General features: G+C 41.7%; 1 protein-coding gene across 1 annotated transcript in view; it reads left to right on the forward strand.

Annotated features, from left to right (window-relative positions):
* Positions 1–1,112: 1,112 nt before the first annotated feature.
* The window catches only part of LOC126458614 (ribonuclease Z, mitochondrial), a 134,780-nt gene continuing 110,730 nt past the window's right edge, over positions 1,113–25,162 (forward strand). Inside the window, exons 1-2 of the mRNA XM_050095780.1 lie at positions 1,113–1,561; positions 13,576–13,762. Of these exons, the coding sequence (XP_049951737.1) occupies positions 1,269–1,561; positions 13,576–13,762 (480 nt within the window). The 5' untranslated portion in view covers positions 1,113–1,268. The remainder of the gene's footprint in view (positions 1,562–13,575; positions 13,763–25,162) is intronic.

Here is a 25,162-nt window from a genome sequence, read left to right on the forward strand (position 1 = left end):
TATCAGTTGCACTGTCCATAAATTTAAGATTCATAGTAATGATACTGGTGACAACTACGACAATTTTGCGTTTTAGCAATATTATAGTGTAGAAATATGTGAGCAGCAAGAAATGCATTATTTAATATATCACACATTATAAATTCTGTACAAATAGCAATCACTTCAAACAGGTAGATGTACGGTACAATAATCTACATATTAAGGTAATAACGCCATTAGCCGATAAATGAACTGAACTGCACATTACTATGAACAGTGAACAATATTCCTTTGTGTAGTAAACTTCAAGCTGTCAAATACTTCTTCCCATACAACTGTGCTTTCCTATCAAATGATGGACAATGAATTTGAGTATTCGGCTTATAAAACGGATTCATTAGATATTTTATGTATGTTTCATACATCTCCATGAAAAAGTTCTTAATGCCGTCTTCGTTCTTCACGTCGTGAACCATAACAAACCTCATGTGACTTGCAGTAACAAACGCTGATACGAACCACTGATTGAACTTATCAATGGACTTTAAGTACATACTGTTTGTCTTCCACATATGTTCATCCACTAAGTCAAGGGCAGCATGGGCAATAAATTGATTGAGGTGTCTATGATCTTCTTTCTTGACGTCTTTCGTTGCTGGTGTAAATTCCATTTCAAACACTGGATTGTCCATATGGCCAACTATAACAAAGTAATAACTTCCCGACATCGTTATTTCTGTAAGTGTCAGTTTTTCCTGCGTGTTTGATGTATGTTCCTCCTAGAAAAAACGGATAGGTCTCGCCTCCAGCAAGTTATTTATTTCAGCGTCCATGACAGTTCTCAGTCAGCTGGTTGATGTCACAAGACGTAGTATTGCAATATTGTAGTAATACACATCACGTACAAACTAAACTGATGATTTCTTTGTTCAGAGTCTGTTAAACTACGACACAGCTTTTATTGGTATCAGATTATACCACCCATCTATTTCCTTAGCACTACATGTACTTCCGTTCCTTCCTAGTTTGTTTTGTTTTTAGCTTTGCTTACAACCACTGATGGAGAGAAAATCTTTGGTCAGAGAACTCCAAGGAGGTTCGCTAAACTCTTGAAGATGTAAACATTGACAGTGTTATATTACCTTTGCGAAATCTTCAATGTGGTGTACGAAATTTAGTTTGAATGATGCGAGGGGCTTGAAATTTAGTGCAAAATGACTGTTATTTCGTTTAGGCGACATCTTATCCTATTTCCACCACGGTAGCCGTAGAATTACAAAACATCAATGCATATGTTCCGACATTACAAATTTCATGAGGTAATCTTGAACCAGAATATTATCAGAATTTTGAAATTACCACTTATTTCATATAGCCAGAGTAGGCTGTCAGAAACATTAAACAACTTATTGTTGAACATGCCGAAAGTTCCAAACCATACCGCCGTCCTGAAACAGCAGAGACAAAAGCTGAAAGAAAAAGGGAAGAAGTATGTGCCTGGTACAGTTAGCATTAAAGTACTTGGAAGTGGTGCAAAAGGGACGTCGCGGTCATTGTATGTATTCACGGATCAGTCAAGGTACGTAAATATACATATTAAAAATGCAATTCTATGAAGTAAAATTTTATCGTCTAATGACTGACTGCCTTTAAAAAAAAAAAAAGAGTCGTTTCGTTAGAAACTTGAGTCTCATGCTAGATCTCGTGATCAAGTGTTGAAAGATGAACGAGAACCAGATTACAAGGGAACATGTTAAAATAATTGCTGATCTTAGATTAAGGAGGAGATAGGGTCACTTTCTAAAGATCTCACCAACGAGTGGACCGATTAGGGGGTGGGTTGTCAAGCAGTAGGGAAGGGAGCTAATGTTGAGATAGGTTCTAAGTATTTGTGTGAAATGGCAAAGATAGCTTTGAAAACAAGCCATGCTGTAGCAGAGTCTGTGTTGACTGCCATGACTGACGACATCTGAACGTGGTTGTCATGAGACTTTATTTGGAGTTAAAATTACATCTTGTGCAGGTTACATGATCACATATCATTTACATTGTTACATTATCTACACATCTAAACGTAAGTGTTGCTCTGTAGCAACACATTTCAAAAGATTGTATTATTTTCTAAACTGTTAATCATCCATGTTTCACATCAGCACGTGGCTGCACTCCATGCAAATACTTTCAGAAAAGACTTCCTAACGGAAAATTTTTATATTCAATGTTAACAAAATTCTGTTCTTCAGAAATGTTTTCCTTGCCGCTACTGGTCTACATTTTATATCCTCTCTACTTCAGCCATCATCAGTTGTTTTGCAACCCAAACAACAAAACTCTTGTACTACTTTAAGTGTCTCATTTCCTAATCTAATTCCCTCAGCATCACCTAACTTAATTTAACTACATTCTGTTATCCTTGGTTTGCTTTTGTTGATGTTCATCTTATATACCTCTTTCCAAGACAGTTCTGTTCATCTGCTCGTCCAAGTCCTTTTTAGTCTCTGATGGAAGTACAATTTCATTGTCAAACCTAAAGTTTTTGTTTCTTCTCCCTGCACTTAATTTCCTTCTCCAAATTTTTGTTTCGTTTACTGTGTGCTCAGTGTACAGATTGAATAATGTCAGGGATACGTTACAACTTTGTCTCGCTCCCTTCTCAATTGTGGCTTCCCTTTCATGCTCCTTAATTCATATAACTGCTGTCTGGCCTCTATAGAAGGTGTAAATAGCATTTCGCTCCATGTGTTTTACCCTTAATGGCTTCTCCATTTCAGAGAGTATTCCAGTCAACATTGTCAAAAGCTGTCTCAAAGTCTACAAATGCTATAAATGTGGGTTTGCCCTTTCTTAACCTATCTTCTAAAATAAATCATGGCGTCAGTACTGCCTCATGTGGTCCTATCATATTCAGAATCCAAACTGATCTTCCCTGAGGTTGGCTTCTACCAGTGTTTCCATTCTTCTGTAAAGAATTTGGGGCTAGGGTAGCAGGGGATACAACCCGTCGGCTTTGGACAATGACGTCACAAGTCGCCAGAGAGCAGTTTACCATTTTCGCTTTTGCTGTTATGTTTCAATTTCGTTTTTTTACTGATTGCTTAATAAAGTGGATCTGTTTATTCTATCTCGTGAGATTTTTTTTTTTTTAAAAAAAGCCAAAAAACACTTATCAGCTACTGAAGGGAGCTACAACACTAAGAAGAATCGCTTCTCGTTTGGCGACTTGTGACGTGATTGTCCAAAGCCGACAGGTTGTATCCCCTGCTACACTAGTCCCAAGAATTCATGTTCGTATTTTGCAACCAAGACTTATTAAAATGATAATTTTCGCACCTGTCAGCATCTGCCTTCTTCTTACATTACATTCTTCTTGAATTGTGAGGTTATGTTGCCTGTCTTTTGCATCTTGCACACCAGATGGAAGAATTTTGTCATGGATGGCTCACCCAAGACTGGTAGTAGTTCTGACAGAATGTCGTCTACTCCCGGGGCCTTGTTTCAATTCACGTCATTCAGTGCTATGTCAAATTCTTCTCGCAGTATCATATCTCCCATCTCATCTTCATCTATGTCCTCTTCCATTTCTATAATATTGCCTTTAAGTTCAACTCCCTTGTATAGATCCTATACGTATTCGTTCCACCTTTCAGATTCCCCTCCTTTGCTTAGGACTGGTTTTCCATGTGAGCTCTTGATGTTGATACAGCTGCTTCTCTTTTCTCCAAAGGCCTCTTTAATTTTCCTGTACATTGTATCTGCCTTTCCCTTGGTGAAATATACTTATAAATCCTTATATTTGTGTCTGGCTTTTCCTGCTTAGCCATTTGCACTTCCTGTCAATCTAATTTTTTACACATTTGTATTCCCTTTCGCCTGCTTCATTTACTTTGTTTTTATATTTCCTCCTTTTGTCAGTAAAATTCATTGTCTTCTTTGTTATCCAGTGATTTCTACTGGACTTCATCTTTTTACCCATTTGATCCTCTGCTGCCTTCACTATTTCATCTCTTCTACATCTACATCTACATCCATACTCCACAAGCCACCCGACGGTGTGTGGCGGAGGGTACCTTGAGTACCTCTATCGGATCTCCCTTCTATTCCAGTCTCGTATTGTTCGTGGAAAGAAGGATTGTCGGTATGCCTCTGTGTGGGCTCTAATCTCTCTGATTTTATCCTCATGGTCTCTTCGCGAGATATACGTAGGAGGGAGCAATATACTGCTTGACTCTTCGGTGAAGGTATGTTCTCGAAACTTTGACAAAAGCCCGTACCGAGCTACTGAGCGTCTCTCCTGCAGAGTCTTCCACTGGAGTTTATCTATCATCTCCGTAACGCTTTCGCGATTACTAAATGATCCTGTAACGAAGCGCGCTGCTCTCCTTTGGATCTTCTCTATATCTTCTATCAACCCTATCTGGTACGGATCCCACACTGCTGAGCAGTATTCAAGCAGTGGGCGAACAAGCGTACTGTAACCTACTTCCTTTGTTTTTGGATTGCATTTCCTTAGGATTCTTCCAATGAATCTCAGTCTGGCATCTGCTTTACCGACGATCAACATTATATGATTCCAGAATGAGATTTTCACTCTGCAGCGGTGTGTGCGCTGATATGAAACTTCCTGGCAGATTAAAACTGTGTGCCCGACCGAGACTCGAACTCGGGACCTTTGCCTTTCGCGGGCAAGTGCTCTACCAACTGAGCTACCGAAGCACGACTCACGCCCGGTACTCACAGCTTTACGAGGTACTGGCAGAAGTAAAGCTGTGAGTACCGGGCGTGAGTCGTGCTTCGGTAGCTCAGTTGGTAGAGCACTTGCCCGCGAAAGGCAAAGGTCCCGAGTTCGAGTCTCGGTCGGGCACACAGTTTTAATCTGCCAGGAAGTTTTAACATTATATGATCATTCCATTTTAAATCACTCCTAATGTGTACTCCCAGATAATTTATGGTATTAACTGCTTCCAGTTGCTGACCTGCTATATTGTAGCTAAATGATAAGGGATCTTTCTTTCTGTGTATTCGCAGCACATTACACTTGTCTACATTGAGATTCAATTGCCATTCCCTGCACCATGCGTCAATTCGCTGCAGATCCTCCTGCATTTCAGTACAGTTTTCCATTGTTACAACCTCTCGATACACCACAGCATCATCCGCAAAAAGCCTCGGTGAACTTCCAATGTCATCCACAAGGTCATTTATGTATATTGTGAATAGCAACGGTCCTATGACACTCCCCTGCGGCACACCTGAAATCACTCTTACTTCGGAAGACTTCTCTCCATTGAGAATGACATGCTGCGTCCTGTTATCTAGGAACTCCTCAATCCAATCACACAATTGGTCTGATAGTCCATATGCTCTTACTTTGTTCATTAAACGACTGTGGGGAACTGTATCGAATGCCTTGCGGAAGTCAAGAAACACGGCATCTACCTGTGAACCCGTGTCTATGGCCCTCTGAGTCTCGTGGACGAATAGCGCGAGCTGGGTTTCACACGACCGTCTTTTTCGAAACCCATGCTGATTCCTACAGAGTAGATTTCTTGTCTCCAGAAAAGTCATTATACTCTAACACAATACGTGTTCCAAAATTCTACAACTGATCGACATTAGAGATATAGGTCTATAGTTCTGCACATCTGCTCGACGTCCCTTCTTGAAAACGGGGATGACCTGTGCCCTTTTCCAATCCTTTGGAACGCTACGCTCTTCTAGAGACCTACGGTACACTGCTGCAAGAAGGGGGGCAAGTTCCTACGCGTACTCTGTGTAAAACTGAACTGGTATCCCATCAGGTCCAGAGGCCTTTCCTCTTTTGAGCGATTTTAATTGTTTCTCTATCCTTCTGTCGTCTATTTCGATATATACCATTTTGTCATCTGTGCGACAATCTAGAGAAGGAACTACAGTGCAATCTTCCTCTGTGAAACAACTTTGGAAAAAGGCATTTAGTATTTCGGCCTTTAGTCTGTCATCCTCTGTTTCAGTACCATTTTGGTCACAGAGTGTCTGGACATTTTGTTTTGACCCACCTACCGCTTTGACATAAGACCAAAATTTCTTAGGATTTTCTACCAAGTCAGTACATAGAACTTTACTTTCGAATTCATTGAACGCCTCTCACGTAGCCCTCCTCACACTACATTTCGCTTCGCGTAATTTTTGTTTGTCTGCAAGGCTTTGGCTATGTTTATGTTTGCTGTGAAGTTCCCTTTGCTTCCGCAGCAGTTTTCTAACTCGGTTGTTGTACCACGGTGGCTCTTTTCTATCTCTTACGATCTTGCTTGGCACATACTCATCTAACGCATTATGTACGACGGTTTTGAACTTTGTCCATTGATCCTCAACACTATCTGTACTTGAGACAAAACTTTTGTGTTGAGCCAACAGGTACTCTGAAATCTGCTTTTTGTCACTTTTTCTAAACAGAAAAATCTTCCTACCCTTTTTAATATTCCTATTTACGGCTGAAATCATCGATGCCGTAACCGCTTTATGATCGCTGATTCCCTGTTCTGTGTTAACTTTTTCAAATAGTTCGGGTCTGTTTGTCACCAGAAGGTCTAATATGTTATCGCCATGAGTCGGTTCTCTGTTTAACTGCTCAAGGTAGTTTTGAGATAAAGCACTTAAAAAAATTTCACTGGATTCTTTGTCCCTGCCACCCGTTATGAACGTCTGAGTCTCCCAGTCTATATCCGGCAAATTAAAATCTCCACCCAGAACTATAACATGGTGGGGAAATCTACTCGAAATATTTTCCAAATTATCCTTCAGGTGTTCAGCCACAACAGCTGCTGAGCCAGGGGGCCTATAGAGACATCCAATTACCATGTCTGAGCCTGCTTTAACCGTGACCTTCACCCAAATCATTTCACATTTCGGATCTCCGTCAATTTCCTTCGATACTATTGCACTTCTTATCGCTATAAACACGTCTCCCGCTTCACTGTCCAGCCTGTCTGTGCGGTATACATTCCAATCTGAGTTTAGGATTTCATTACTGTTTACATCTGGTTTCAGCCAACTTTCTGTCCCTAGTACTATATGGGCGTAGTGACCGTTTAATAATGAGAGCAGTTCTGGGACCTTTCTGTAGACGCTCCTGCAGTTTACTATTAGCACATTAATATTAAAGCTACTCATTCATCTTCCACTGTATTCCTTTCTACTTTTGTAGTCAACCTTTGCCTAATGTTCCCTCTGAGACTGTCAACAACCCCTGGTTCTATCAACTTATCCAGATCCCATCTGCTTAATTTCCTACCTTTGCATTTTCTTCAGTTTTAATCTAAGTTCATAATTAATAAATTGCAGCCAGAGTCCACATATGTGTTCACGTGCTGCATCATGGATTGCCACACTCTTTTGTGCATTTTGGCCATTCCTCCCTCGAGGCGATGTGGAATAATAACTGGTCCAACTACGTGATCACCTAGAATCCATGCCTTCACATTGATGCTGAACTGATGCCAATGAGATGCTTCAACTTTTCCCCGAGTGTTGTCTGTAGCCCAAAGATGACAATGATGCATATTGATGAAGCTAGTTCTAGTAAATGTTGCTTCATCAGTAAAGAGGACTGATGTCAGAAAACCATAATTGTGATGGTCTGGTGCAAAAATCATCAACAAAATCTTTCCTGTAGAGGGAAACCCCATGCTGATAATCCTTGCTCTTGTTGTAGGTGATAGGGATAGTAGCAGTTGTCATGCAAGATATACATAATCATAGTCTGGAACTTGTAGAATCCAGTTCTCCAAATCTGGTGTACACACAGTCTGCAGCCTCACTGCATGTTTGTCTGTCTGGAAGAACCCATGATCTTACAAACAGCAAAAAATGGCTGTACATGTTGTCCGATGTGGTTGGTGTCTGTGAGGGTAATTGTTTTGGTATAGCAATGCTGCCTCTTAACCATTTCCACCTGCTTGGCCAGACACAAACAGCATCTCAGCTTGTTCCTGACATGAATACCAGACCATGCAGCTGCTAAACTACACTGTGTCAATCACACATCCTGCAGCACTCAAGGAACACACAGCTTGTGGCAAGAGTAACTTTCATTCATCAGTACTGTCTACCTAGGCAACAATGGATTTCCAGACACATCTTCATAGAACTTTTCTCCCTCTACTTCCAGTCAGTAATCTGTCCCTACAGTTTGTCGGTTTTATTAATGTTCACCCTGCATAATGAATCTGAAACCTTCTGGTGTCTCAAGGTCTCTTCCTCCTTTACAGTCTTCTTTCGCGATTTTAAAACCAATTGTTAGCAATGGTTAAATTATGCTCTGTACAAAATTCTACCAGGTGGCTCCCTCTTTAATTCCTTTCCCTCAGTCCATATTCACCTACTATTCATCCTTCTCTTCCTTTTCCTACTGTTGCATTCCAGTCCCCCATCACAATTAAATTTTCATCAGTCTTAACTATCTGAATCATTTCTTTTATCGTATCATATATTTCTTCAATCACTTCATTGTCTGTAGTGCTAGTTGGCAATATAACTTTGTACTACTGTGACACGTGTGAGATTCATCTCTATCTTGCTTAGATAATGCATTTGATATGCTGTTCATAGAAGCTTACCCGCATTGCTATTTTCTTATTCATTATTAGTCCCACTCCTGCATTACTTGTGTTCGACTTTGTAACCCTGTATTCAGCTGGCCAGAAGTCCAGTTTCTCCTGCCACCGAACTTCATTAATTCCCACTGTATTTGACTTCAACCTATCCATTTCCCTTTTTAAATTTTTTAATCTACCCACTCGATTAAAGGATCTAACATCTCACACTCCAATTTATAGAATGCCAGTTTTGGTTCTCCTGTTGACAACTTCCTCCTAAATACTTCCCGCCCAGCGATCCGAATGAGGGACTATTTTACCTTCAGAATATTTTACCGAAGAGGCAGGACATTGATAGATAACTTTTTTATAGACCAAGTAAGTTTTTTTATAGACCAAGTAAGTTTAAGGACATAAATGCTTACCCTGTTGAGAATGGTCTTTCAGATCATGGTGCACAGTTAGTTACAGTACGTGACATAGCTCCATGCAGTATACCAAATCAGAATTTCAAAGCAGTGCGTTCAATTAACAATATAAATATTGCAAACTTTACGGAAAGCCTACAGCAGATAGACTGGGATGAAGTGTATAAGGAACCCGATGCAAACTTGAAATATAACTTATTTCACGATACATTTTTAAGGGTATTTGAAAATTGTTTTCCCAAGAAAATAGTTAAACATAATTCCAAGAAAACATATAAAAAAACCTTGGCTAACTAAAGGAATAAGAATATCTTGCAACCGTAAAAGAGAACTGTATCTAACAGCAAGAGGGAGTACTGACCCCAAAATTGTTCAATATTATAAAAACTATTGTGCGGTACTAAGAAAAGTTATTAAAAAGTCCAGAAGCATGTGTACCATGTCTGAGATCAGTAACTCCGATAATAAAATTAAAGCAATTTGGAATATTATTGAAAGGGAAACAGGGCAACCAAGAGCACAAGAAGACTGTAGTGCCATAAAACTGAATCACAAGTGTACTAACAAACAATCAGAAATTGAAAATATTTTCAATAATTATTTTTTAAATGTTGTGGAGAAAATAGGATCTAGATCTTCACTAGAAGAGGCAAGGCTACTAATAGAAGAGGCCATACCTGTACAGTTTGAAACAACTGTAATTCCACCAACCTCTCCCTCTGAAATCAGTAAAATAATAAACTTACTGAAAAGTAAAAGCTCTTACGGAATTGATGGCATTTCCAACAAGGTACTTAAAGCTTGTTCCCCACAGATAAGTAGGATTCTCAGCCACATATGTAATAGCTCTTTGGAGCAGGGTGTTTTCCCCGATAGACTGAAATATGCCATTGTAAAACCATTGCATAAAAAGGGGGATACGTCGGATGTCAGCATCTATCGCCGAATCTCTCTTCTGACAGCTCTATCAGAAATTTTTGAGAAAGTAATGTATTCAAGAGTAGCCTCCCATATTTGTAAAAATAAAGTACTAACAAAATGTCAGTTTGGTTTTCAGAAAGGCTTTTCAACAGAAAATGCTATATACGCTTTCACTGATCAAATATTAAATGCTCTGAATAACCGGACATCACCCATTGGTATTTTTTGTGATCTCTCAAAGGCCTTTGATTGTGTAAATCATGGAATTCTTTTAGATAAGCTAAATCATTATGGTTTGAGGGGGGCAGTGCACAAATGGTTTAATTCATACTTAACTGGAAGAATGCAGAAAGTTGAAATAAGTGGTTCATGTAATGTTAAAACAACAGCTGATTCCTCAAACTGGGGGACTATCAAGTACGGGGTCCCACAGAGTTCGGTCTTAGGTCCTTTACTGTTCTTGATATACATTAATGACTTACCATTCCACATTGATGAAGATGCAAAGTTAGTTCTTTTTGCTGATGATACAAGTATAGTAATAACATCCAAAAACCAAGAACTAAGTGATGTAATTGTAAATGATGTTTTTCACAAAATTATTAAGTGATTCTCAGCAAATGGACACTCTTTAAATTTTGATAAAACACAGTATATACAGTTCCGTACAGTAAATGGCACAACTCCAGTAATAAATATAGACTTTGAACAGAAGTCTGTAGCTAAGGTAGAATTTTCAAAATTTTTAGGTGTGTCCATTGATGAGAGGTTAAACTGGAAGCAACGCACTGATGGTCTGCTGAAACGTCTGAGTTCAGCTACGTATGCTATTAGGGTTATTGCAAATTTTGGTGATAAGAATCTCAGTAAATTAGCTTACTATGCCTACTTTCATTCACTGCTTTCATATGGCATCATATTCTGGGGTAATTCATCGTTTAGTAGAAAAGTATTCATTGCTCAAAAACGTGTAATCAGAATAATTGCTGGAGCCCACCCACGGTCATCCTGCAGACATCTATTTAAGGATCTAGGGATCCTCACAGTAACCTCACAGTATATATATTCACTTATGAAATTTGTTGTTAATAATCCAACCCAGTTCAAAAGTAATAGCAGTGTGCATAGCTATAACACCAGGAGAAAGCATGATCTTCACTATGCAGGGTTAAATCTGACTTTGGCACAGAAGGGGTAAATTATGCTGCCACAAAAGTCTTTGGTCATCTACCAAACAACATCAAAAGCCTGACAGATAGCCAACCAACATTTAAAAATAAATTAAAAGAATTTCTAGATGACAACTACTCCTACTCATTGGCTGAATTTTTAGATATAAATTAAGGGAGGGGGAAAAAAAACATTAGTGTCATGCAATATTTTGTGTAATGTAATATCTTGTACAGACATCTTTTATTAAACTGACACGTTCCACATCATTACGAAGTGTCGTATTCATGATCTATGGAACAAGTATTAATCTAATCTAATCATAATTTAATCACACAGTAGAGCTGCACACTCCCAGGAAAAATTATAGCTGTAGTTTCCTCTTGCTTTCACAGTTGTAGTGCAACTTTACGCTAGCACAGGAAAAGTTCAGTTAATGAAAGGACTAGGCCACAATTCTCAAACATAATTGACTTTATTACAATATAACTCTCTGAGCAAGTTTCATTCCTTGGTACGTATTAAAAAAAATATATACAGAATGATTGCGCTTCCGGACTTGGTCTTAAGCAAGGGTAGACAAACATCAGCTCATTAGCGTTAAACTTTTAGGCAAGCTATTAAAATAATAAAAGACTAAAACATATTTTACCAAGCAGTAATATTTAAACAACCACTACCAAAGCAATCAGAATCCAACAAGGCTGGTACTTCAACTAGAAAAATAGCTAGGCCAGAATACCACCTTTGGTCTTACTCTACCAATGAGCTCACAATTAAAATAAAAAATAAAAAAAAGAAATAGAGTGTAAAATTATAAGACAAAGTTACTCATGAAAACATTACTCTAATGAAATATAGAAATCTCTAAAACAAATTCAAGTTGACAAGTAAATGGCTGTAGAGTTAACTTCTGTAATAATTCAACACAGGATCATTAAACAAACTCATGGTTTTAACATTAAGCCACCACTCACACAACTGCAAATGCATCAAGAGATAATGGTTATAATTGGAGGTGTATACTTAAAGCAGGATTACACAGGTTTCCTTACATTACACATGAACTGCCGCTCTTGGCAGGAGCCCTTTTACTCTCCAACAATCTACAGGGCCAGCTCGCTCGTCTCCTCAGACAGGTCATTGTACAAATGGGAGAGAACACAAAGTAACAAGACAAGCTTCTAAAACACACAGACAGATGGTTTTAATTCAACAAGCCTCAAAAACGTGTTTATGCGTGCTCAGGGAATACAGGCCAGACAATAATGACAATTTAAACTATGGCCTGGAAAACTTCAAGCAACTAATTCGTCCAGTAAATAAAATAACAAAAAAATTTAACCACACTTGATAAACCATCAAAACATGGCCATTTCACTACTAAGGAAACTGTTCAGGACTGGCAGCTGGCAATACCCACAGCACAGATTGAAGTAGCTGATGAGAATTTTGAATGAGGCAGCAAGAAGCATTGTTACCACAGTACATGGGCTGAAATTTACTCACAAAGAAAAGACTGTCCATGGTTCCAGTGCCGTCGTGAGCAGAAACAAGGCTGTCCACTCAAGAGTCCCATCAGCCACTGAATGTCAGAATCACTAACGCCAGTAGCAACAGTCTCAGTTCTACGCGTTGCCAGCTTAGTCTGCCACCCAGCGTGCTTCCAAACACAGTGCACGCGCGACTCATGCCTCCTAGCGGCTCTGTGTTCACTCTCTCTCTCTCTCTCTCTCTCTCTCTCTCTCTCTCTCTCTCTCTCTCTTGTGGCTCGCCTCAGGCGCTCACTTTATAGGCAAACTTTATGCCAGATGGGATCGATAAGTGCTACGTCGATGTGTACACATCAACAGTACCTGTACAGCAAGCCATTTTGGTTGATGTTACAAGGCCAGATCAGTCAATGTTGCCTCTGCAAGTACTGAAAAGCCTACTGCCTCTCTTCAGAAACCACATGTTTGTCTGGCATGGCATCTCAACAGAAACTGTCCATTTTGGTTTCACCTACAGTACAGCAATCTGCTGCAATCATTGCTGAGGCACGTGAGCCAACCCACTGAAGGCTAGGTCCATGGTTCATGGGTTATTTATATTAAGAATTTCGTGTGACTCTATAATTCATGAATACATTTTGGTTCCATGGAAATGTTTGCAAGTGTCCGTCATCACATTGAAATCTGGGATGTGTTGCATCTTTGAATCCACTATGACATCACTGGTGAAAACAGACAGGTGTGACAGTATTTATCCTCGTCCTTGTCTTGCTCCTTGTCCTCCTCCTCTCTCCCCTTGCCCCCACTTTCTTGAAAGCCATCTCTCGCTGCCTGTGGAAGGAACCATTAGCATATGAATTGTTTTGTAAATATGTGTTACTGTTAATGATTTCTTTACCTAATGTAATGTCGACTACATCCCCGAGGATCTCCTTACTCTAGGTCTTTGAAGTGAATGATGTACTAACCTAGCTTTTACACATCTACATTATCCACTTCTTATTCTAGGTACCTGTTCAACTGTGGTGAAGGTACTCAGCGACTGGCACATGAGCACAAAGCAAAGCTGTCTAAACTAGAACATATTTTTATTACTCACCTTTCATGGGACAACATCGGAGGACTACCTGGAGTTGCCCTGACAATACAGGATGTAGGAGTTCCAGAAATTATATTGCATGGCCCACCAGGAACAGTAAGTTTCGTATATATTGTTTTCTGAATTTATACAAGTGAAAATATCTAGAAGAATTGCTGAGTCGCGATAGCTTCAATAAAAGATTCACACAATTAAAGCTTTCGGCCATTAAGGCCTTTGTCAGCAGTGGACATATACACTCACATAAATGCAACTTGCACACACATCAGCAGTCTCAGAGAGCTGAGACCACACTGTGAACAGCAGCACTAGTGCATGATGGGAGTGGCGACTGGTTGGGGGTAAGGAGGAGGCTGGGGTGGGGAGGGGGAGGGATAGTGTGGTGGGAGTGGCAGACAGTCAAGTGTTGCAGTTTAGACGGAGGGCAGGAGAGAAGGTGCAGAGGGGGGAGGGGATAAGTAGCGGAAAGGAGAGAAATAAAAGAAATTAAAAGACTGGGTGTGGCCTATCGCGACTCAGCATCTCCGTTATATGGTGAGTAGCAACTTTCCTTCTCTGGTATTGTTACATTCCATCCTGGATTTTCCATTGTTTGATTTATGCCTGACAGCTTTCCTTCGATCCTAACCCTGTGCTGTTTTCATTTGTAACTAAATTCTTTTGCATCTGCTATACTTAATGTCATTCCTTCCTTCTTCCTTTTCTTTCCTGTGTTTCTCTTGTTGCCTTACAAACCGCACTGCACGCTCCACTTATGAGCCACACTGTATCAACCGTCTCGACTGCGCGCAACAGACGGCATCAAGACCACACTGATTGTTAGTGCAGCACCTTAGGTCCCACATTACTCCCATCGATATAATGGAGCCTATACCTTCAAACTGATCACGCCTATACCTTCAAACTGATCACGCTCCCTGTGTCAATTCCCAGATTTTTGCGTGTTGTCTCCCGCACTTTTCCGGTGCCACAGGATCTTACATCTCTAACTATGATCTCTCCCCACCCCCACACTTTCCCCATTCTATGCCTGTTCACACCCACTAAATCCACCTCTTTCAGTCACATCTGCCATCCCCCTTACGCCTATCCACCCTTAACCTGCTACCCACAGTAATATACATATATTTCTTATTGATTAGTTATTTTCTAATTTGACCCTTGTGACTTCTCGCAAATTTTGGTGAGTTTTCGCCTTTCACTATCGTCGTCTTGCTCAGATTTCATCTCGTTTTTTCCCCCCTTGTGCATCAATTTCGTCCTTTTTGTACTTTTCACTCGTATTTGGGCATACTTTTGCATAATTTTTCGGTCGTAATCCTACTTTCTTACGTAATTTTTCGCATTTTTTGCACCACCATGGATCCATGCTCCTTTCATCTGCATCAATACTGAAAAGTTTCCTTATTCCTAGCCAGATCTCAGTCCCACATACTGTTCCTGCATTGTTGCTTGGCTCATGAAATCCCCCCTAATGGCCTTACCATCAAATTACCCGTCTCTGGTTGCCACCCCTCCTTCCGCAATGGCCTCCACCTGTTCAGATTCCACCAATCCGTAGCCCTCACCAACGTAGTCCTGCAAAACCATATCAACCAAGCCCAATCCTCCTTGCAGTATCTCCTCTCCATCCTCAAAATTCTCCTGCTATGCAATCCCAAATTCCTGGAACCCAGAACACACATTGAAACCCTTGCCATGCAGGAACTTGAGCAACATGCACAAAAAAAAGCTCTCCATCCTACTCACTTCCTACTCTCGCCTCGGAGTACCACTGCCCACCACTTCTACAACCACCTCCAAACTTCCCTCACAGCTGACAAATCCTGTCTCGCAGACCTACTACATTTACCTCACCCTCCAAAAATCCCTCCAACCACCACACAGAACCCAGAACCTAAACAGACCCACAACACAGTTATGAACCTTTCCTCCAGAAGCCTTAGTCCCACAGAAATATCAGTCCTCACCTTTTGCCCCACTCCCAAATTCAACCATGCTGGAGTAGTTAAAGACCTTCTCTCCTTCTCCCAGTTCCTACAATGGAAACACTTTTTTGCTACCAACCCAACCAATCAAACTCAACTAAAGACCAATATTGAACCTTGCCTAACTCAGTTCACTCCTCCAACCACTTGTGACCCACCCCCACTGCCTCCAAACCACCCCCCATTAACTTTCCAGAATTTCTTAACCTCGAACCTCGCCTCAACGTTATTCCCCAAATCCCTCAACATGCAAACTGTCCTTACATCCACAGAAAGAACTGCAGTCCACCATCTAAAAACTGATCCCGACCTTATAATCCTGCCTGCTGACAAAGTCTCCACCACCGTTGTTTTGAACCACAAGGATTACATGGCAGAAGCACTCCGTCAGTTGTTAGATACTTCCACCTACAAACCATGCCACAGTGATCCCATTCCAGTAATCCAGCAGGATCTCCAGTCACTACTCAAATCCGTTGGCCCATCCCAGAACCTCTCCCCAGAGTCCATCTCTCTACTTACCTGTATCACTCCCCACACTCCCACCTTCTACATACTTCCTAAAGTCCATAAACCCAACCACCCAGGATGCCCCATTGTGGCCGGTTACTGTGCCCGCACTGAGAGAATCACTGCTCTTGCAGACCGACATCTTCAACCTATTACCTGGAACCTATCCTCCTATATAAAAGATACCGACAATTTCCTTGACTGACTCTCTACAGTTCCTGTCCCTTTACCACATGGTGCCCTGCTCGTCACTATTGATGCCACCTCCCTGTACACTAACATTCCTAATGCCCATGGCCTTACTGCTGTCAAACACTACCTTTCCAGACGCCCTATGGATTCCAAACCAACAACCTCCTTCCTAGTCTCCATGACCAACCATGTCCTCACCCACAATTACTTCTCCTTTGAAGGCATTACCTACAAACAAATCTGTGCTATGGCTATGGGCACCCGCATGGCACCATCCTATGCTAACCTATTCATGGGCCTTCTAGAGGAATCCTTCCTAAAAACCTAGAATCCTAAACCCCTCACCTGGTTCAGATTCATTGATATCTTTACTATCTGGATTGAAGGTGAGGACACCTTATTCACATTCCTCCAGAGCCTCAACTACTTCTCCCCCATTTGCTTCATCTGGTCCTACTCAACCCAACAAGCCACCTTCCTAGATGTTGATCTTCACCTCAGAGATGGCTACATCAGTACCTCCGTCCAGATCAAACCTAATAAACACCAGCAATACCTCCACTTCGACAGCTGCCACCCATTCCATACCAAGAAGTCCCTTCTGTACAGCCTAGCCACTCATGGTTGTCGCATCTGTAATGAGGAGCAGTCCCTCTCAAAATATGCTGAGAGTCTCACTGAAGCCTTCACTGACCGTAATTATCCCCCCATCCTTGTACAAAAACAAATCTCCCGTGCCTTATCTTTCCAGTCTCCCACCACCTCCCAAAGTCCCACAGTCCGGCAGCAGAGGAGCATTCCCCTCGTAACTCAGTACTATTCAGGACCGGAGCAACTGAATTACATTCTCTGCCAGGGTTTCGACTACCTCTCGTCGTGCCCTGAAATGGGAAATGTCTGCCCACTATCGTTCCCACCGCTCCTACAGTGGTATTCCACTGTCCACTGAACCTACTCAATATACTCATCCAACCCCTGCTCCCAATCCCTTACCTCATAGCTCATACCCCTGTAATAGACCTAGATGCAAGACCTGTCCCATACATCCTCCTACCACCACCTACTGCAGTCCAGTCACTTACATCACCTATCCCGTCAGAGGCAGGGCTACGTGTGAAACCAGTCGTGTGATTTACAAGCTAAGCTGCAATCTCTGTGCTGCATTCTATGTAGGCATGACAACCAACAAGGTATCTGTCTGCATGAATGGCCACCAAAAAACTGTAGCCAAGAAACAAGTTGACCACGGTGTTGCTGGACACGCTGCCAAACATGATACCCCTCATCTCAATGACTGCTTCACAGCCTGTGCCATATGGATCCTTCCCACCAACACCAGTTTTTCTGAATTGTGCAGGTGGGAACTCTAGCACCTTCCGCTGCGGAAGTCGAACACACGTCAGAAGAAATGGACGTGGTCAGTCCATAGAGAGCTCCGCCTCCGCGGCAGCTATTCCACGCAGCGGCTCTCACGCAGCAAGGGCACCACCGCTACGCCATGTGCAGACAGTGGCCAATAGCCGCTCCCTCCGGTTTCGTATACAGGGATCCGCTCTGCCCTAGTCCAGTCAGTCTAGTACTCGCTCTGGATTTCGTTTCTATCTCGGCGGTACTGCGTTCTGGTCGTTGCTTGTTGTTGACATTTGCCTGGCTCTGGTTCCGAGTGGATTTACTGTTGGTGTTTGATGTTGTGGTTTCCACAAGCCTCCGTTGTTTATCTCTTCCTTATTGTGTCGGTCATAGTCGGTCGTGGTCGGTTGTTGTCAGTTGTCGTTGGTCTGTCACCCAACTCGTCCTGTGTTTACCCGGTGGTGCGTGCTCCACCGCTGGTCGCTTCCCCGCCTGGCGGCTCTGATCCGCAGCCCAAGGCGTTCCCGCATTTGGTTTTGGTTACTACAGGAACTTTCCCTGCAGTACATCCTATGTTCCCATAACCCTCCTGGCCTCAACCTTCGTTAGTCACTGTCCTCACCCATCCAGCCCACTCCCTGTTCCCATTCCAGCACTGCACAGCCATCATTTCACCGCCACACCCAGTCTTTTAATTTCTTTTATTTCTCTCCTTTCCGCTACTTACCCCCTCCCCCCTCCGCACCTTCTCTCCTGCCCTCCATCTAAACTGCAAGACTTGACTGTTTGCCACCATACTATCCCTCCCCCTCCCCGCCCCAGCCTCCTCCTTACCCCCAACCAGTCGCCACTCCCATAATGCACTGGTGCTGCTGTTCGCAGTGTGGTCTCAGCTCTTTGAGGCTGCTGATGTGTGTGCAAGTTGCGTGTGTGTGTGTGTGTGTGTGTGTGTGTGTGTGTGTGTGTGTGTGTGTGTGTGTGATATTTTAGAAGGCATTGCAGCTCCTTATTTGATGCGTAATATTAGTATTTGCTGTTAATGAAATGTTATATTTCAATTTCTTTGCGCAGGTTGCTTTTCATTTTATTTGTCTGTTGCACCTTCTTTTGATTTGTCTTTTATATTGTGCTTTACTGTTTCATATTTTCGCCTTTCATTTACTTATCAAAGGGTAAACATCATTTATTATCTTTGCCTCCCTTATGCACACGGCTGCTTCTTAATTTCCTGTAATTTCATTTTAGTAGTAACATGGAATTTTATCAGATGTTAAAAACACATTATATGAGACTGTATGACTTCCTGTTAAGTTGTAACTTCCCCACTCAGCTGCACCCCTGTCAGATATAAACTCCAAATATAAAGACTTTTTTCTTGGGTGAATGCACAGTGAATGTATTGATACCAAATATCTAAATATCTGTGTTTGTCCAAGCAAAGAATGTGCTATGTATTATTTATTAGAAGTTGCTACAGAAACCAAGACAATTCACGAGATATATTTCCTGCAGATGCCCTGTGCATCAGAAGGAAGTACTGACACACACTGGGAAAAACAGCATGGGAAGATTAGTTCTGAGAGCCAGTGTGTTAATTTTCACAACACCAACTGAGTAATAGAAACTGTGCTGGCTACCTACTTCTCCACCATACCCAAGTCATTGCATTCAATGTGATACTCTTCAATGTAAGTAACTTAATCTGGAACATCAAAGAATATCTACGAATTATATGTCAAATATTGTCATATTAAGCAGATCAGAATGCAAAGAAAAGAGACAGCAATATTTTTCCACAGTAGTAATAAGTCTCATCTATCTGTCCAAGATTCTGGACAGAAATATGATGTGTACAAGAAAATATACACTTTTATCCAATAAATCCGATATAACAAAAATATGAAGTAGATCCTAGTTTTATTTGTGGTCAGCCGAAAAGGCCAAAAAATGATGAACAGTTGATAAATGTTCTCATTCAGCCTGCAGAAAAGTACTACAATTTTTCAATACAAGTTAGTTTAGAAGCATTACACTTGTAATTTATACTTCCTTTGTTTTGGGTGCCATGATCTGTTCAGTGGAACATCTTGGGATGGAATCCAAACAGCCATAGGTATCTAAAGATAGCTTTGTATCTAATAAAGCATGTTGTTGTTGTGGTCTTCAGTCCAGAGACTGGTTTGATGCGGCTCTCCATGTTACTCTATCCTGTGCAAGCTCCTTCATCTCCCAGTACCTACTGCAACCTACATCCTTCTGAATCTGCTTAATGTATTCATCTCTTGGTCTCCCTCTACGATTTTTACCCTCCACACTGCCTTCCAATACTAAATTGGTGATCCCTCAATGCCTCAGAACATGTCCTACCAACCGGTCCCTTCTTCTAGTCAAGTTGTGCCACAAACTCCTCTTCTCCCCAATTCTATTCAATACCTCTTCAGCATTCTTCTGTAGCACCACATTTCAAAAGCTTCTATTCTCTTCTTGTCCAAACTATTTATCGTCTATGTTTCACTTCCATACATGGCTACATTCCATACAAATACTTTCAGAAACGAACTTCCTGACACTTGAATCTCTTCTTCAGAAACGCTTTCCTTGCCATTGCCAGTCTACATTTTATATCCTCTCTACTTCGACCATCATCAGTTACTTTGCTCCCCAAATAGCAAAACTACTTTAAGCGTCTCATTTTCTAATCTAATTCCCTCAGCATCACCCGACTTAATTCGACTACATTCCATTATCCTCATTTTGCCTTTGTTGATGTTAATCTTATATCCTCCTTTCAAGACACTGTCCATTCCGTTCAGCTGCTCCTCCAGGTCCTTTGCTGTCTCTGACTGAATTACAATGTCATCGGCGAACCTCAAAGTTTTTATTTCTTCTCCATGGATTTTAATTCCTACTCTGAATTTTTATTTTGTTTCCTTTACTGCTTGCTCAATATACAGATTGAATAACATCGGGGAGAGGCTATAACCCTGTCTCACTCTCTTCCCAACCACTGCCTCCCTTTCATGTCCCTCGACTCTTATAACTGCCATCTGGTTGTTTCTGTACAAATTGTAAATAGCCTTTCGTTCCCTGTATTTTACCCCTGCCACCTTCAGAATTTGAAAGAGAGTATGCCAGTCAGCATTGTCAAAAGCTTTCTCAAAGTCTACAAATGCTAGAAACGTAGGTTTGCCTTTCCTTAATCTATCTTCTAAGATAAGTCATAGGGTCAGTATTGCCTCATTTGTTCCAACATTTCTACAGAATCCAAACTGATATTCCTCGAGGCCAGCTTCTACAAGTTTTTCCATTCATCTATAAATAATTTGTGTTAGTATTTTGCAGCAATGGCTTATTAAACTGATAGTTCAAAAATTTTCACATCTGTCAACACTTGCTTTCTTTGGGATTGGAATTATTATATTCTTCTTGAAGTCTGAGGGTAGTTCACCTGTCTCATACATCCTGCTCACCAGATGGTAGAGTTTTACCAGGGCTGGCTCTCCTAAGGCTATCAGTAGTTCTAATGGAATGTTGTCTACTCCTGGGGCCTTGTTCGGCTTAGGTCTTTCAGTGCTCTGTCAAACTCTTCACGCAGTATCATATCTCCCATTTCATCTTCATTCTACATCCTCTTCCATTTCCAAAATACTGTCCTCAAGTACATCACCCTTCTACAGACCCTCTATATACTCTTTCCACCTTTCTGCTTTCCCTTCTTTGCTTAGAACTACATTTCCATCTGAGCTCTTGATATTCATACAAGTGGTTCTCTTTTCTCCAAAGGTCTCTTTAATTTTCCTGTAGGTAGTATCTATCTCACCCCTGGTGGAGTAAGCCTCTACATCCTTACATTGGTCCTCTAGCCATCCCTGCTTAGTCATTTTGCACTTCCTGTCAATCTCATTTCTGAGACGTTTGTATTCCTTTTTGCCTGCTTCATTTACTGTATTTTTATATTTTCTCCTTTCATCAATTAAATTCAATATATGTTCTGTTACCAAGGATTTCTACTAGCCCTCGTCTTTTTACCTACTTGATCCCCTGCCGTCTTCACTATTTCACCCCTCAAAGCTACCCATTCTTCTTCTGCTGTATTTATTTCCCCCATTCCTGTCAATCGCTCCCTAATGTTCTCCCTAAAACACTCTACAGCCTTTGGTTCTGTCAGTTTATCCAGATCCCATCTCCTTAAATTCCCACCTTTTTGCAGTTTCTTCATTTTTAATCTACAGTTCATAACCAATTGATTGTGGTCAGAGTCCACATCTGCCCCTGGAAATGTCTTACAATTTAAAACCTGATTCCTAAGTCTCTGTCTTACCATTATATAATGTATCTGAAACGTTCGAGTATCTCTAGGCCTCTTCCATGTATACAACCTTCTTTTATAATTCTTGAACCAAGTGTTAGCTATGATTAAGTTATGATTTGTGCAGAATTCTACCAGGCGACTTCCTCTTTCATTTCTTACCACCATTCCATATTCACCTACTACGTTTCCTTCTCTTCCTTTTCCTACTCTCGAGTTCCAGTCACCCATGACTGTTAAATTTTCGTCTCCCTTCCCTTTCTGAATAATTTCTTTTATCTCATCATACGTTTCATCAATCTCTTCATCATCTGCGGAGCTAATTGGCATATAAACTTGTACTGCTGTGGTAGGCATGCGCTTCATATCTATCTTGGCCACAATAATGCGTTCACTATGCTGTTTGTAGTAGCTTACCCGCACTCCTATTTTTTCATTCATTGTTATACCTATTCCAGCATTATCCCTATTTGATTTTGTATTTATAACCCCATATCCCCCCCCATGAACCATGGACCTTGCCGTTGGTGGGGAGGCTTGCGTGCCTCAGCGATACAGATAGCCGTACCGTAGGTGCAACCACAACGGAGGGGTATCTGTTGAGAGGCCAGACAAACGTGTGGTTCCTGAAGAGGGGCAGCAGCCTTTTCAGTAGTTGCAAGGGCAACAGTCTGGATGATTGACTGATCTGGCCTTGTAACAATAACCAAAACGGCATTGCCGTGCCGGTACTGCGAACGGCTGAAAGCAAGGGGAAACTACAGCCGTAATTTTTCCCGAGGGCATGCAGCTTTACTGTATGATTACATGAGTAGAAGCCAACCTCGGGGAAGATCAGTTTGGATTCCGTAGAAACACTGGAACACGTGAGGCAATACTGACCTTACGACTTATCTTAGAAGAAAGATTAAGGAAAGGCAAACCTACGTTTCTAGCATTTGTAGACTTAGAGAAAGCTTTTGACAATGTTGACTGGAATACTCTCTTTCAAATTCTAAAGGTGGCAGGGGTAAAATACAGGGAGCGAAAGGCTATTTACAATTTGTACAGAAACCAGATGGCAGTTATAAGAGTCGAGGGACATGAAAGGGAAGCAGTGGTTGGGAAGGGAGTAAGACAGGGTTGTAGCCTCTCCCCGATGTTGTTCAATCTGTATATTGAGCAAGCAGTAAAGGAAACAAAAGAAAAATTCGGAGTAGGTATTAAAATTCATGGAGAAGAAATAAAAACTTTGAGGTTTGCCGATGACATTGTAATTCTGTCAGAGACAGCAAAGGACTTGGAAGAGCAGTTGAATGGAATGGACAGTGTCTTGAAAGGAGGATATAAGATGAACATCAACAAAAGCAAAACAAGGATAATGGAATGTAGTCGAATTAAGTCGGGTGATGCTGAGGGAATTAGATTAGGAAATGAGACACTTAAAGTAGTAAAGGAGTTTTGCTATTTGGGGAGCAAAATAGCTGATGATGGTCGAAGTAGAGAGGATATAAAATGTAGGCTGGCAATGGCAAGGAAAGCGTTTCTGAAGAAGAGAAATTTGTTAACATCCAGTATTGATTTAAGTGTCAGGAAGTCATTTCTGAAAGTGTTTGTATGGAGTGTAGCCATGTATGGAAGTGAAACATGGACGATAAATAGTTTGGACAAGAAGAGAATAGAAGCTTTCGAAATGTGGTGCTACAGAAGAATGCTGAAGATTAGATGGGTAGATCACATAACTAATGAGGAAGTATTGAATAGGATTGGGGAGAAGAGAAGTTTGTGGCGCAACTTGACCAGAAGAAGGGATCGGTTGGTAGGACATGTTCTGAGGCATCAAGGGATCACCAATTTAGTACTGGAGGGCAGCGTGGAGGGTAAAAATCGTAGAGGGAGACCAAGAGATGAATACACTAAGCAGATTCAGAAGGATGTAGGTTGCAGTAGGTACTGGGAGATGAAAAAGCTTGCACAGGATAGAGTAGCATGGAGAGCTGCATCAAACCAGTCTCAGGACTGAAGACCACAACAACAACAACAACAACAACAACCCCGTATTCACCTGACCTGAAGTCTTGTTCCTCCTGCCACCGAACTTCACTAATTACCACTATATCTCACTTTAACCTATCCATTTCCCTTTTTAAATTTTCTAACCCACCTGCCCGATTAAGGGATCTGACATTCCACGCTCAGGTCCGTAGAACACCAGTTTTCTTTCTCCTGATAACAATGTCCTCCTGAGTAGTCCCCACCCAGAAATCCGAATGGGGGACTATTTTACCTCCAGAATATTTTACCCGAGAGGACGCCATCGTCATTTAACCATATAGTGAAGCTGGATGCCCTCAGGAAAAATTATGGCTGTAATTTCCCCTTGCTTCCAGCCGTTCGCAGTACCAGCACAGAAAGACTGTTTTGGTTAGTGTTACTGTTATAACGTCAAGTTGAACACATATATTTCAAAATGACACAACACATGTAAGTCACAGAGCAAGTTGACAAAACAAGACATGTGAACACGGTAACATTCAAATCAGCACTGAGTCCAAGTCTGTCGGCCGCTGGCTGCTTGGCCGCTTAGGTGGCGCGGCTGCTGCATGGCTGGCAGGCAGCGCCGCATATAGAGGATGCACGTAACTGCGCGGCGGCACTTTGAAAGATCAGCGAGTCACAACACTTTTCCCCCCTTTGAATTTTTTGCACTGGTCTTGATGGAGGTGGCCTGTAGATTGTTAACGTCCATAAGTGTTGTTCGACTTGCCGTAAAGTCTCAAGGAGGAGGCTTCCCGTACGGACGGAAGTGTCCCCGATGATAACAGGTTGAGATGACAGGAGACGTAGGGGTCGAATCTGCTGGGGCCCTGTTCACCAATCTGCCCGTTGATATAACAGGAGACATGGGCGATGTGCCGGCATCCGTAGGAGAAGGAGGCGAGTAGAGTTGCTCTGATAGATGATGGTCATCCGGTTCCTGCATGGGCACGTCTCCTGGTGGCAACCGTTCTTGTGCTGGCACCGAGATGACGGTGAGAGGGCTGCATTGTGAGTAATGAGAGATGCCAAGATCCCGAGCATCAGGTAGAGCCGAAGGTGGTGTAGTGGCATTTGGAACAGGTGTTGCTGGCACACGAGGCCGAAGCTGGTCCGAATGATGCACTCCAA

The sequence above is a fragment of the Schistocerca serialis genome, chromosome 2 (assembly GCF_023864345.2).
Source record: "Schistocerca serialis cubense isolate TAMUIC-IGC-003099 chromosome 2, iqSchSeri2.2, whole genome shotgun sequence".
Classification (NCBI taxonomy): domain Eukaryota; kingdom Metazoa; phylum Arthropoda; class Insecta; order Orthoptera; family Acrididae; genus Schistocerca; species Schistocerca serialis.